Below are 14,581 nucleotides of genomic sequence, written 5' to 3'. Positions count from 1 at the left end.
AGAGCAGTGCGAGCAGCACCACTAGCCAGGCTACCCTCCCTGCCATCCTGGATGATGCGCTACCTCCTCCTCTGCCACAGAGGCTGGGCTGGGACCAGAGAGGGTTCCAGGAGAAGGCTTCTCATCCCGTGTTGGCCACTGCAGTCCAGGCAGAGCCATGGCCCCTGCGCAGAGGCCCTTCCACTCTCTCCCTGGGCTGACCTGGCTAGGGGCTGAGACTGCCTGTCCAGTGACCTCCCTCTCCTCTCTGTCCTCTTCCTGTCTGCCTCACTTCTCATTTTGCTCTTCCATCTTGCAGGTCATGAGCTCAGCCTGTGAAAGCCAACAGTGTTTTAAGTTCATGCTCATGGCTACTACGGTCTGCAGCATTGGGGACTCAGGCCTCACCAGACTGTCTGGAGCAAAGTCACCAGCACGAGGCCTCAGGGAAAGGGCTTTGGAATCAGTGCCCAGAACGAAGACCCGAAGTTGTGGGAGACGGTTGGCTTTGCTGGGTCCTTCCCTGAGGTTACTGCCTGAGTCATCTCAGCTAGCTTGGTTGTCTCTGGCCCTCGGGTAGCTGCGAGGCCCATCACAGCTGAAGGAAGTCCACCAGCCTCCTCCCAGCTCACATTTGTAGGAGCTACATGGGTCTGGTCAGCCAGGCCTTGGACCTTCACCCCTTCCTCTGCCCCGCCCTACCCTGGACCTGACACTCACTGTTATACGCAGAGTCCAGAGCTGTGCCCAGGCCTCTGACTCCAGAGATTTTTCCACAGCAATGATATCATCTCCTTTCGTCTCTTCAAGAGCCTGTGGAGCATTTACAGAGAAAGGTTGAGGAGGAGCTGTATCCCAGGGGGCCCTACCTACAAACTAAAGCCAGTTCAAAGTTGTGAGAGCCCCGGGAGGGGTGGTAGGCGTGGTGGAGAAGGACAAGGGAGTGTTGGCCCTAGCTTCCCTTTCCCAGGACCCCTATGGAGTTGGCCCCACATTAAGGCCTCTACGCGTTGGGTTCCTCCTTTTCCTCTTCCTCCTCCCACACTCACAGGAGAGAATACTGCAGCTCTGGCCACATCACCACTGCTAAAGACCAGACTCCTCCTAGAGGACTCCTCAGGAACCCCCATGCAAAGGGAGGCAGGTACAGGCAGCCCATACTTACCCTGCAGGGCATGGTCACCAGAATGAGGAGAACTTTTTGCCAAAAGCAGAGACAGCTGTGACAAAGAAAAAGAAGAGAGGCATCAGGAAATTGGACTAGACTCCCTCTTAGCTGGGGCCATTTGGCACAGTGAAGCCAAGCCCACCCCAAGGGGCAAGGACCACCCAGAGAACCACTGGGCAGCAGCAGGTGGATGTTCAGGCTGGCCTATGTCTGGCTGACCGAGCCTGGAATCATTTCCCAGACATAACCTCTGCCAGAGTAGGGCCCTGGAGCTGCCGCCCACCATGGACCTGGCTGCAGGCAGTGCCTACCTTCTGTCAGCTTGCCAGCCTGCTCTGCTGCCCCACCAGGGAGGATTTTGGAGAGCACACTCTCACCATCAGCGCCTGGCTGGCCGGCAGGAGCCCCTGGGGTCCCTCCAGGCCTGGCTCCGGCCTTCACGCCTAGGGGGAAAGAAACCACCATCAGGAGACAGGCTTGAGTGGGAGAGCAGCCCTGAGGGAATCTGAATACAGGCAGTTGTGAGGTGGGAGAGTGAGGGGGAGGAGAGAGAAATGAAGAGAGAGAGAGAGAGAGAACATGAAGGAAAGGGGTTGGAGGAGGCAGAAAAAGGGAAGTTGAGGAAAGCAAGGAAGGAGAAGAGGAGGATGGAAAGACAGATGGGAGGAGAGAAGGGGAAGGAAAGAGACAGTAAGAAGCTGTGGTCCTGGCCCTGTACTCAGGTTCCCTGACCAGAGCTGCCTGGGCCCAAAGTCCCCAGTGCTGGTGACCCCAACTGGCTCATTCTAACCCCAAGCTTGTTTCCTACTGCAAAGGTCTGCAGCCCCCTGGGCACCTTCGCAGGGAGCAGTGCGGGTGGCAGTGCAGGGGAGCTCAGGACGCCCATGGGTGTAGGGAGAGGGCAGACCAGGAATTCTGGGCCGTGGCCGAGGGCACCAAAATACAGGCTCACCTGCAGGTCCAGGTCCTGGTGGTGGCTGGGCCTGAGGAGGCCTCCCCTGTTGGGGTGCTTTAGCTGTCCCTTTAGAGCCATTTGCCTGCTCTGCCCGTGGCTGCAACACAGAACCCATAGCTCAGATACTGTCCGTGGATTCTGCCCGTGCCCAGCCTGGAACCAAGGGCACGTCCAAGCTGCGGCCGCAGTATACACCCTGGGTAGGATCCATGCACTGGAGCCCTACTTACCGGTCCTGCTGGCTGGGAGCCTGTGACTGTTGGGGGGCCTGGCTGAGCCTTCCCTGCTGGCTGGCTGGCAGCAGAGGCTGGGCCCCGGGTAGCTGGCTGGCCCTGTTGCTGCAGCCGAGCCTGCGCTGGGGCCTGCTGAGGGGGCTGTAGCTGCTGCTGCTGCTGCTGCTGCTGCTGCTGCTGCGTCTGTGGCTGGCGTGATGCTGTTGCCGAGGGTGTCTGCCTTGATGGTGGCGGCTGTGATTGCTGTGGCCCAGGAGCTGCCTGCCGACCTTGTGACTGCAGCTGGGGTTCTGGCTTTGGCTGTGGTGCAGTGGGCCCCGAGTGGGCCTGCCGGGAGCCCTTCTTGCTGTCAGAGGCATGATGGTATGCTGACAGAGCACGGGATGGCTGTGAATATTCAGCGGAGCTGGGGTACCCAGGCTGACCCTTCTTCTGCATGGCCGGGGCAGGGCTGGGCTGAGGGTGAGGCCGGGCCTCATGGCGACCCAGGTCCCGAGTGTGTGGTTTGGCAGCACGCCGGCCCGGCTCCTCACCAGTGTGGCGGCCTGAGTGCCGCCCGTGGTCACTGTGGTGCCGGTGTTCCTTGGCTGAGGTGTGGCGGCTCGGGCCACCCTCATCATGTGGCCACAGGCCCTCCTCGGGGGGCTCATCGTAGTCGTGGTAGCTGTGCCTGGCAGGGCCTCGCTTCTGGGAGGAGGAGGAGACTGCATGGCCCCCGTGGTGCCTGAACCGGTCAGAGCGGGCATCCCGGGGCTTATCAAACCAGTCTGTCTCCTCCTGGCCCAGGTGATACGCTTCAGAGACCAAAAACAGAACACCATCAACCCCTGGGCTGGCCGCAGGGGGAGGCCCAGCTGAAGCCATGCAAGGAAACCAGAGAGTGGGCACCACAGCCACAAGCAATTAACACTAGGCCCCCAGCCCGTCCCCCCCACAACCAGGGCCAGGGCGCAGGTGGAGCAGCCCACTGGATGAGGCGCCAAGCCAGGCCCCCCTGGGACATCTCAGGGCCCAGGGCCCCATGGGCGGGCAGGCCCCCCGGGTGCTGAGCGGCTGCAGAAATCACCCCTGGCTGCCATTACCTTCGCTGTCGGAAACTACGCAGTGGGAGTCATCCAGGATGTAGCCCTCCTCACGCTTATATGTGTGGGCCCGAGGCCCATCCTTGACGTGCTCCTGGACATCAGGCATGGAGTGGCTGGAGCAGAACTGTGGGCAGGTGTCCCCAGGAGGGAGGGTGCCGCCGGCAGGGCGGGGCCGCCCCAAGGGGCTGACGGGGCTCTCCTCTTCAGAGGCCTGGCTCCGCATGGGGGGCCGGGACCGGCCATGGGCCATGCTCAGGGACGAGGGCTTGGGGCCCGCTTTTTGGAGTCTCTCCATGGCTTCCCGTTCCCGTTCATATCCCCTGCCCCGGCTGCTGAAGTCATGGCCGGACAGTTTCTCCCCACTATATGCAGATGCCACCCGGGACCGGCCACTCCCTCCATACATGCGGTCATCTTCCTCCACTGGGTCCCGGCTGGACACCCCATAGTACCTCTGCTGCTCATACACATTCTTCTTGAGCCCATAGGTGATTTCGTCCTGGAACTTCCTGCCCCGAGAGGCTAGGCTGCTGCTGACTGCAGGGGAGGGGTAGGAGGCCAGGTCAGACTCCACATCCTTGGCCTCTTCGATAGGTGAGAATTTGGAGATCTTTTGCTCCATGCCCTGCTTCCGGTGCTTGCTACGTTTGGAGGAGATAGCAGCTGGTGCCAGGCTCTTGGAGGGATGCTTAGGCCCCATGGGACCTGGACCATACTTCTCTGCTCGAGTTCCATGTCTGTAGTCGCTGTCACTGTAGTAGTGGGCACTGGCTGGTCGGCCATTGCTCTCCAGATTCCGGTGATGGCCACTCTTCCCACGGGGGTCATAAGAGTCCTCTTCAGATTCCTCCTCCCCTCTGGTGTAGCAGCAGGGCAATGCAGTCCCCTCAAGGATGCAGGGTTCTCCCGGCTCTTTCCCTGGACGCCCGCTGCTGCTTGGCCCCAGGGGCTCTAGTCGCTGGCTATCAGGGGTAGTGGAGATACTATCCTTGGTCAGCTCACTGATGTCATCAATCATCACATAGTTCCGAGGGACATTCTGCTCCAGGCTGGTGTAGTGGGAGTCAGAGGGGTAGGTGGAGGCTGAGCTCAGGCTCACGCCACTACGGTCCCCGGCCCGGGGCAGCTCAGCAGCCTTGCCTTGATCATAGCTGCTGCTTACTGCTGGGCCACTATAGCTGGTTTCAGGTGGGGCTGAAGACATGGCCACAACTGGGCTGGCAATCACCTCATAGTTAGTGGGCACCTTCTGTTCCAAGTCGGCTAGTGACGTCTGGCGTGGCTTCTGGTGGGGGGCACGGCTGTCAGCTGGGACTGGGAAAAGAGTGCTCTGTGTGGTTGGCATGGGTGTTTGGGCTGTATAATGGCCTGTGGGACGGAAAGCCTGCTGGCTTGGCAGGCTAGGCTCAGCTGGGTAACTGGTGCCAGGAGGAAAGGCAGGTGCTGGGTATGTGCCGGGGCCAGGGTAGGTGGGTGGTTGATGGGCTGGGAATCCGTTCTGAGTTGGCCCACCACTGCCTGCAGTGTACTGTGGGGCTGGAGGTGGGAATCGGGGCTGTTGGAAGGCAGTAGGGCCAGAGGGGGTGGCAGGAGCAGCGGCAGTGACAGGGAAGTCAGCATACTGGCCGGCAGGAGTGGCACAGCCCTGGAGCCGCAGCTGGTTGAGCTCGCTGTCTGATAAGTAGTCACGATGCTCACCGAGACCACGCAAGGGCGGGTAGTCACGGCCACCCCGGTCTTTGGCCAAAGACTCTTTACGCTGTGTGATACCCAGCTCCAGGTACTTGAGCTTGGCGTCGATCTCCTTCTCCTCCTCGTCCAGCTCCGCTTGCTTCTTGCGCAGCTTGGTGGACTCATGCTCCACCAGCCGCAGGTCCCGGTCCAGCTCCCGGAGCAGGCTGGCCTTGGTGGCAGGGACAGCGGTGGGCCCCGCCAGCCCATGCTGCAGCAGGCTGGCTGCATACAGCTGTGGGGGGGCCTGGCCAGCCAGGGGCAGGTGAGCCTCCTCTGGAGGGGGGCTGGGCAGTGTCCGCTTCACCTTGCGGACCAGGCCGTTGGGTGGCAGCGCCGACACCTGAGACAGAGGGAAGGGCGGGCAGCACTGAGACCCAAGGTGTGGGTGACTTGGTGGGGCAAAGGTAGAAGAGCCCTGGCCTGGGTTGGGGCAGAGGCTGGGCTCCATATAGTTGGTGCTCTGATTCACCAGGCAGTCTTGAGGACTGCCTCCCCGCCCGCCGCCCCCCCCCCCCACCCCCGGTGGACATCATCACCGGCCTGTGACCGTTTTACAGGCCTTCTCTCTCCCAGCACTCCAGGCAGCAGGGGAGGGGTGGAGCAGATGCCCCTCTGTGCTGGTCTCTAGGACTAGCCTGCCTCTGAGAACTTCTAGCATACAGCGGCCCTGAGGACCCCGCCCATGTCCAGTGGGCTTGCCACCCTCTCTCTCCCACTGAGTGTCCTGAGGTGAGGACAGTACAGTCTGGCTCTGGTTTCAGGTCTAGAAGCTGGTGGGGACCAGGGCAATAGAGGGCCATGGACAGGAATGGAGTAGTCCCTGGGTGCCCACCAAGATCCCCAGAGAATCATGAGAAGGGGCACAGGCTGACTGTCAGTTACTGCAGGCTCTGGGTCTTTTCCTGCCCCGTCCTACAGCTGTTTTAAGTGACATGCAGCTCAGCCGCCTGGTCCACCCTCTTCTCCCAGCTGCCCTATACCACCCTCTGCCAAACTCTCTGGACTGTGCTCTTGGCCTGGCCCCCAGCTCCCTCCACATCCCTGTTAGCCCACCACTCTCTGAGACTACCAGCTACCCTGCAGGGCCTCTCCAACCTGTCTCTGGCTGTGTTGCTTCCTGGTCCAGACTCCCTAACCCTGCCCTCTCTGTAGTTCTCCTCACCTGCCGTTCACATTACCTGAAGGTCCACATCACTGGATGGTGATGGAAGGTCTACCTTGGGTCCTTTGTCTCTAGTTCCTAGCCTTCCCAGAGTGCCCTGGGACTCTGGGCTTTTATGGACCACCCAAATCCCCAAAATACACTAGGCCCGGACATTGGGCTTCTTGCGTTTTACCTTGCCAAGAAACTACATAAAAACCTCCCACCCACACTCACCATCTGTCACAAAGAAAATGATAGTGTGTCCCAGAGCCTCAGAACAATGGGTGGGCCTTTAACAATACATTTTGCTTTTTCAACTCCTCATTCTATTGTTCATCTTTTGTTATTTTGGCTGCACACCTTGAGGGCTCATCACGGCATGGCACCACACTGCCGGCCCATGGAACTTCTGTGTCCACCCTGGCCTGGAGCCAGGACGGCCTGCCTCTCTGGCCTGCACTCCCTGCCAGCCTAGACTCCTAATCCCACCCCCACGCTCTCTGGACTGCACACCCCAGGGCTCTCCATTACCCAAGCTCATCACCTCCACCACCCCACCTTGAGGCCTCACCCTCTCCTCTCTGCATCACGCCCAGAAAACATACCTGGTTCCTACCCCTTTCCCCAGGGCCACTGTTCAGTCTTTCCCTTCAGCCTATCTACCCACATTCTGCCCAGGAAGCTTTCTAAAATACCCATCTTGCCTGTCTCACCTGCCCCAAACCTCCAGAAGCTCCAAGGGCCTACAAGAAAAGCCCGTGCTCTTTAGCCTGGCACTCAAAATCCTTGGCAGAAGGCCCCTGCAACTCCTATCTTCCCCTGCATGGCAGCCCACAGCAGGCCACCTCACCCAGTCCCAGGATATCATTGGCAACTAAAGCCACAGGCAAGGGCACATTGATGTTCCAGGGTTCCCTGCCTAGGGGAGCAGACAGGGAGCAGATTTACTGAGGGCCACATAGTGACAGGGGACAAGATGAGACCGAGAGATGCTGCAGCCCATTGGGATGGACCTTGAATGCTAGGCCAAGGGGCTTGGACTTCCTGTGGGGCCATGGAAGCCAGGCCAGGGATGGGGAGTAGGGAGCAGCCCAGCCAGGTCTATGTTACTGATTTTCTAAGGACACATCCACAGTAGAGGTTTGGAATGGGAGAGGCCCAGACTGGGGGGGGACACGGTAGGGACTGGACCAGATATGGGCTGTGAAGAGGCAGTGCTGAGGAGAGGCTGAAGTTTCTAGCAGTGTCTGGATGGGTGGCTGTGGGGGCCAGTGTGTGAGTCTGTATTTGCCCAGATGTCCTTGCCAGGCTGCTGGCTTCACCAGGTGTGCATCAAGGAAGATCCAGTCCTCATCCTCAACTCCTTCCTCTGGGCCTCTGGAGCTGGAGGTGACTCCACCCCCACCCCAGGAGAAACCCCTCCCTGTGGGGCCCCCAGGCTAGACAGAGACCCCTGTCCCACCCTGGACCAGCCCCTGTGCCCATACCTGGCTACCCAGTCCCCCCTGGTGCTGGTAGAGGGAGAACCTCTCTTTGGTAGACTCCTCGGCGGTGGGGCTGAGGGGCTTAGGGTCAGACAAGGACCGCTGCAGGGTCTTCATGGGGCGAGGCAGCGTCTGCTGGCGGAGAGCGCTGTCAGCCGTGAAGTGCTTCTGGGGACTCACGTGAGCCTTGTTCAGCCTCTCACTGGAAGCAAAGGAGGTGTCCAGGAGCCGGTGTGGGGACAGGGGTGAGACCGGTGAGTAGAGGACCTGGGGGGACTTGGGAGGCTGGCGGCTCACGAGCTGTGACAGGGACTCCGGGGGCAGCTGGGCCTGGTATCCAATCTCCAGGGGATCTGGCTTCTTTTTTTCGAATCTGCCGAGGGGCCCTGGGGTGACGATCTGGATGCCAGGCAGGTAGGGGCTGATGGCAGTTGGCCCTACAAGCTGCGGCCCAACCACACCCTGGGCCTGCCCCTCGGGCTCCGTCTGGCAGGCCAGGCTCTCCCCGCGTCCAGTCTTCTCTGGCGCCGAGATGTACCTGACGATCTCCACCTTGGGGTCGGTAGCGGCTGTGATGTGGATGGCTGGAGAGACTCTGGGCAGCTGGTCAGGCTCCGTCTGCACAGAGCAGTCACTGATGGTCTGGATGCCCACGCTGCTCGTGGCCCTCGCAGCAGCGGTTGCAGGGGACGATGAGGCGGCAGCATCATGCTTGCTGTCGGAGCCGGAATCCGAGTGGCGGGAAAGCCGGGACCGGCGGCGGCGCACCGGCTGCTCCCACTCGGCACTGTCCTCGTCATCAGTCTGCACGCTGCAGTCCGCACTCCGCCGTACCCGGCGCCGCCGGCTCAGGAGGTAGCGGCCCTCCCCATCCTCCTCGTCTGTCTGCACGCTGCTGTCTGCAATCCTCCTGACCGCGCAGGGCTCGGGCCCCGACTCTGGCTCGCAGGCGTCCCGCAGGCGAGGCATAGAGTGCCGCTTCTTGAGGCCGCTGCGGCCTGCCTCCCACGGCTCCTCTGTCTGCAGTGACATGTCCGAGGCAGAGCTGGGGAGGCCCCGATGCAGCCCGGGCTCCCGAGGCTGCCCAGGCCCCTCCGGCCCTGCCACGGCGATGAAGGCTGTGTGGGTCAGGGGTGGCCAGTACTGGCCATTCTGAGCCAGCTCCGTGGCAGCTGGGGGAGGCCCTCGGCCAGGTGCCTCGCAGGCCACGGGGAAGGGGGTCTTCTGCCGCTGCTTCTGTTCCTCTAGCTGCTGCTGCAGCTGCTGCTGCAGCTGCTGGATCTGCTCCAGCTGCAGACGCTGCTGTGCCAGCTGCTCCCTCTGCAGGGCGAACTGGGCCTGCCGTTCCTCCTGTTGCTGCTGCAGCACATGATGCTTAATGGTCTGCAGCTCCTGCAGCTCCCGCTGCACCAGGAGCTGCTCTTCCTCACGGTGCCGCTGCAGCTCCACCCGCTCCCGCTCCAGCTCCTCCTGCAGCCGCAGTTGCCGCAGCTTCTCCAACTCCACCCGCTCCCTCTCCAGCTGCAGCAGCTGCTCCTGCTGTTTCCGCTGTCGCTCCTCCTGCGCAGCTTCCTCCTTCTCCAGCCCTGGCCGGCTGAGGGCCCCGCTGCCGCCCCCGGGAGCAGCATCTACCTGCGGCTTCTGGCTGGCCAGAGGGGCTGGGGCTGGGGGTGGGGCTGCTACAGCCTCTTTGGCGGCAGCAGGGGTGGCTGTGGAAAGAGGCTCTTCCCGAACTGCCCCTGTTGGCAGCTCTGGCCTTGGTGGGCCCCCAGCCCCTGGGGCCTTAGCAGCAGCAGGTTTCCCCAGGTACACAGGACCCTCAGCAGGTGGAATGCTGGAAGCAGCGGGGAATCTACTTGGTGCAGGATATCGGTACAGCCCTGTGGGCCCAAGAGGTATCCGGGGGGCAATCACGGGCATGCGTGTCAGGCTGGTGAGCGGCACAGCTGTGACCCCACCCGACACGTAAGGCCTGTACATGCCACGGCGCACCATGGGCCGCAGTACTGAGGCGGGCTGGGTGGTTATGGGCAGTGTTGCAGCAATTGGAGTGTTGATAGTCGAGTAGATCATGCCGTCAGCTGCACGCACAGTGGCTGTGGATGGCAGCAGCTGTCTGACTGCTGTTCCCTGGCCTACCGTAGGCCTGTACTGGGCCAGGTTCCCAGGACTTGGGTGGCCCTCTGGGAAGGTGGGGTTCCCAAGGAGGCCAGGTCTGAGGGGAGCCAGACCCTGGGGAGCGCTGAGCCCAGGCCCGGGCTGGGGCTGATACTGCATGAGGTCAGGGCCACCACCACCACTGCCATGCCGCCCTCCATACTGGTCCATGGAGTTGAGGGCAGCACACATGCGGCTGATCTCACGGGCAGTGGTGGCACTGTACTGGGCCAGACTGGCCTCCTGGAAGCCAGCTGCATCTCCCCGTGGGCCATACCTGTGGTCTGAGTAGATGTTTGACACTGAACTGTAGCGCCTCATGGGAAGTGGGTGAGTCAAAACGTCTGTGGGATGACGCAGGTCTGTGTACGAGCCATACTGCAAGCCCTGCCCAAGGTAGCGTCCATCCACAAAGCCCAGGCTGTAGGAATGCTTCAGCGAGCTGAGATCCACAGCTGAGTCTCGTCCAGGGCCCTGGAAGAGCTGCCCAATCCTGTGGGCATGGTAGTTGAGGCTAGCCTCTGCCAAATTGGTGTCAGACATGGAGGAGTATAGCCTGCCATGGAGGCCCTGTGGGTAGGGCCTCTGCTCCTCGTGGGGCCCAGGCCCCACTACCCCCTGTGCCCGGTAGGTGGGGGGTTCAGGAGGCTCAGGGTCCCGGGGACTGTAGAAGGGGCCGCTGCTCTGGCCAGGTAGGGCAACGTCTGACACACTCTTCTCAGGAGCGCTGGGGGTGGGGTGGAAGGTGCCTGTGCAGCTACTGCCAAAGGGGAACTTGTAGACCATGTCACAGCATGCCATCTGGCTCTCAGGCCTCATCCCAGTGAGGTCCAGGGCACCTGCAGGTTCCTCTGGGAGCAGTGTGGTCACAGTGCCTGCTGTGCCCTCTCCCATCTGCACCACCACTGTGTGTGGCTTCCTGGCACCTGGAGCAGCATGTGACCACAGCTCTGCAGGGGCAGCCCGGTGGGGTTCGGCACCAGGCTCTGCCACTGGGCCCGATTTGAGGCCAACACTCTGGGCACTGCCCATCTGAGTGATTAAAACGTCCCTTCTGGCCAGAGGTGCTACCTGGTTGGGCAGGTTATACCTGGCAAACTTGGCCTCCCTAGGTCTTCCACGGGGCCCGCCTCGGTATGGGGCTGTCTGGACGGCCTGCTCTACCTGCTTGACCTGGGCCAGGCACACAGGGCTACCCGCACCCTGGCCAAAGTCAAGCCGGCTCTGGAAGGGGTCTCCATAGACCACAGGCTGCTTTTGCTGAGCCATGAGCACAGATGAGGCCATGGTGATGCTCACGGTGGTGGCGGTGCTGAGGAAGGCATGGGTCTGCTCCTGGGCATTGAGGTTGATGACCAAAGGCTGCACAGCAGTCGACTGCCGTCCTGGGATTGGATCCAGGGCAAGGCCGTACTTCCTCGCTTCCACGGCAAGAGAGGTCAGGTCCATGCCCTGGTCAGTAAGGATGATAGGAGTAGGCTTGACAGCTGTGCGAAGGTCTACCACGGCACTGCCTGGAGGCCTAGGGCCTGGCTCCACCCTAGACGTTCCAGGGACAGAGGAGATCCGGCACAGGGAGATGTTCTCAGCAGGGAGGGCGCCCCAGCCATAGACTGCCAAGGGCCCATCCGCGCCAGCACTGGGTGCCCGCGGGAAGCCAGGTGGCCCAGGTGGCTCTGGGGGCAGCTGGGACATACTCGGAGGTGTTGTCTGGCTATAGCTGTGGGTGGTGGGCTGGGTGTCAGTGGGCGAACACACTGGGGAGGTGGAGGCACTGGCATGTACCATCCTGGTCTGGCTGGAGGCATCTGATGCCAGAGTGATGACCATGAAAGGGGCCTCCTGAGAGGGCTGCTGCCACACCAGGCGAGGTGTGCTGGGCCGGTGTGGCGTTTGTGTGCCCTGAGCCACCATGGGTGTTGGGATCAGGGCACCAGGGCTCCGAGGCATGTCCGAGGCAGGGGTCGGGCTTGGCGTCTGTGTAGAGAACTCGGCTGTGGCCCTTGGGCCCAGCTTGCCAGGGGAGAATGTGGGACTCTCTGAAGGAGAAGATGGAGAGAGAGGTGGGCTGGAGCCTGCGAAGTAGGAATACCCCCGGGAGGCCTTGTGGGGGCCGCTCTCACCATCACTCACACTCAGGGGCTTGTCTCTGGCAGCCCGTCCACTGGCAGTAGCGCCACTGAGGGCCTGGGGTATCTCCTCAGTTTGGGACCCGTAGTTCGCAGTGGCTGGGGTCTGTCCATAGCTGTGGCCTACAGCAGACGGTGAAGGGCTGCGCTCAGAGCCTGCTGGGGAGGTTGGAGTCATATAACCTCGTGACAGGCTGGCTGGACAAGGAGCCACAGCTGTGGTGGCTGGGGTGCCAGGGCCCTGGGAAAAGGATATGCCTACCTCCTTGGAGGCAGAGCTGGGGGAGGCAGGAGAGCTGTGAAGCTTGAGGGGGTCCTGAGGCTCCTTTGCAAAATGCTGAGTAACACGGACATCAGGAATGACTCGGCCACCACTGCTATCTGAGGAGGTGGAGGTGGAGAAGGACACAGGGGCAGCCAGCTGGGTGGGACTGGTACCAGGGGTGAGTGGGCCGCCATTTTGCTTCATTGGGTCCATGTACGCACTGTCGGCATTCAGAAACTGCTTCTCCTTTTTCTTGTCCTCCGCAAAGGCCAAGTCCCGGGAGGAGGCCTGCCGCATGCGGGCAATGCTCTGTGATGTCTGAAGGATCTCCTCATACACGGCTGTCCCCAGGCTGGCCGGTGTGCCCTCAGGGGCAGGCTGTGCAGCCCTGCCATAGTCCTGGTCAGGGGTGTCCTGGTACTCAAAGGCACCCTGGCTCCGGGTACCAGTGGGCTGAGAGGGGCCACCTGCCACCTGGCCCTGTTGCCGCTGGAGCAGCTCGGCCTTGCGCATCATCTCCTCATAGGCCTCCTCTGCGCTCTTGAGCGGCCGGCTGGAGCTGGGAGTGGTGGAGCTGCCTGAGGGCGTCTCAGTTGGCGAGTAGAGGGACATGAAGGTGGGCAGGTTGTACTCACTGCCTGACTTGTAGAGCCGGGTGGGGCCGCCATCCAGGGCTTCAGCCTCTGAGTCAAGGGAAGGGGAGGGCGAGTACTCGGAGCAGGAGGAGCGATGGAGCTCCTCCATCTCAGCTGCCTGCCTCAGCTCCTCAGTCGGGGAGGCATCCTCGATGGGGGACAGGTTGCTCGGGGGGGTCTTGGAGCGTTCGCGCCGCCGCTGGGCCCGCAGTTCTTCCTTGTCTCGCCGTGTCTTGCGGGCTGTGCTGCGGATACGCTGCTGTTCCACCTCCCGCATCTTCTCCTGCTCCCGTAGCAGCTCCTCCTCCTCCCGCAGCTCCTCCTCCTCCGAGGAGTCCTCGATGGTGGGCAGCAGGGGCCCATGTGAGCGGTGCCGAGCCTTGCGCTGCTGCTTTGCTTCTTCTAGTCGCTGCCGGCGGCTGGGGCTGCTATCGCTGTCCTCCTCCAGGGAGGACAGGGAGGTGGGAGAGGTGCCCGAAGTGTAGCTGGGTGTGGAGGCAGGCAGTGTGGAGGAGTGCTCCCCACGGGAGCGGTCCTCTGGCGAGCCTGTCAGGCTCTCCATTTCCAGCTCCGGCTCCCGCTCCAGGCTGGGGTCGGGACCTTGGCCCAGGTCCAGCTCATGGCCATAGCTGCCCGTGCTATTAAGCTCAATGGTCTTGAAGCGGCGGAGCCCCCCCTGTAGGGCCCCAGTGCCATCGCTGGCCTCGGCTGGGCCTCCCTCAGAGAGCAGCTCCTCGTAGCCTGTGGTGGCGTTATGCGGCAGACGTCTCTTGGGCAGCACCGCTGGGTCTTGGCTGGGCTCAGGCCGGGGCCTGGGGCCACCCTTCTGGGTGCCATGTTTGGCCAGGCCATGCCCAGAGGAGGCAACGTCATCCTCTTCCAGGTTGTCTTCTTCGGCGCTCATCTCCAGTATCTGTCGTCGCATGAACTCCTCGTCGGTCAGTTCTGCTGCCCGGGCTGGGGGCTGGGGTGGGAGAGGGGACAGGCCACCCTCACTGCTGTCCTCCACGTAGTCGTGCCTCAACTGGCTGCCAAAGTCATCTGATGACTCGGCTGTGTCCTGCTGCTCCCTCTGGCGCCCCCACTCCAGAGAGTCTTCCTCCTCCTCCAAGATATCCTCCAGTTCCTCATCGGAGTCATAGGCCTCAGGCATGATGGACAAGGAGTGGGGCCTCCGTTTCTGCTCCTCACCACTGCTCCTGGGTGGCTTGCTCTGCTCGCCCCTGGGGGCTGGGCCCTGGGCCTCCAGCGAAGGCCGCAGGCTGCTCCCCACCTTGTGGAGCTCGGAGGGGCTGGGCGGGCGAGGCCCTGTCACCCCTGCGCTGTCCAGCTGCTCTACCTCCTGCTGTACAACGCCTGTGATCTCGCTCTGGGAGCTGGAGATGCCGTCGGACGAATAGCCTGTGTCACTGAGGCTCTGTGGGCTCCGAGACAGGTCCTGAGAATAAGGCTTGCCTGCCAGCTCCTGCAGCAGGGTGAGAAGCAGACACTGACTCCCCATGGCAGACAGCTCACTGGAGAAGCCCATCCCTCTCTGTCAATCCCAGGGCCCTGAGGAAGGGGTCCTCCACCTCCCAGGGGAGGGCCCACCACCTTCCATTTCTCTGGCCTTA

General features: G+C 62.0%; 1 protein-coding gene across 1 annotated transcript in view; it reads right to left on the bottom strand.

Moving 5' to 3' along the window:
* BSN (bassoon presynaptic cytomatrix protein) overlaps nt 1-14,581 on the bottom strand; it is a 95,757-nt gene that overhangs the window by 5,481 nt on the left and 75,695 nt on the right. The window contains exons 5-11 of the mRNA XM_042929375.1: nt 7,786-14,433; nt 3,418-5,494; nt 2,333-3,129; nt 2,100-2,199; nt 1,459-1,590; nt 1,145-1,199; nt 700-792 (exon numbers count right to left, since the gene is read on the bottom strand). Of these exons, the coding sequence (XP_042785309.1) occupies nt 1,159-1,199; nt 1,459-1,590; nt 2,100-2,199; nt 2,333-3,129; nt 3,418-5,494; nt 7,786-14,433 (9,795 nt within the window). The 3' untranslated portion in view covers nt 700-792; nt 1,145-1,158. The remainder of the gene's footprint in view (nt 1-699; nt 793-1,144; nt 1,200-1,458; nt 1,591-2,099; nt 2,200-2,332; nt 3,130-3,417; nt 5,495-7,785; nt 14,434-14,581) is intronic.

Source organism: Panthera leo, chromosome A2 (assembly GCF_018350215.1).
Source record: "Panthera leo isolate Ple1 chromosome A2, P.leo_Ple1_pat1.1, whole genome shotgun sequence".
NCBI lineage: Eukaryota > Metazoa > Chordata > Mammalia > Carnivora > Felidae > Panthera > Panthera leo.
This window is presented reverse-complemented; position numbering and strand designations above follow the sequence as displayed.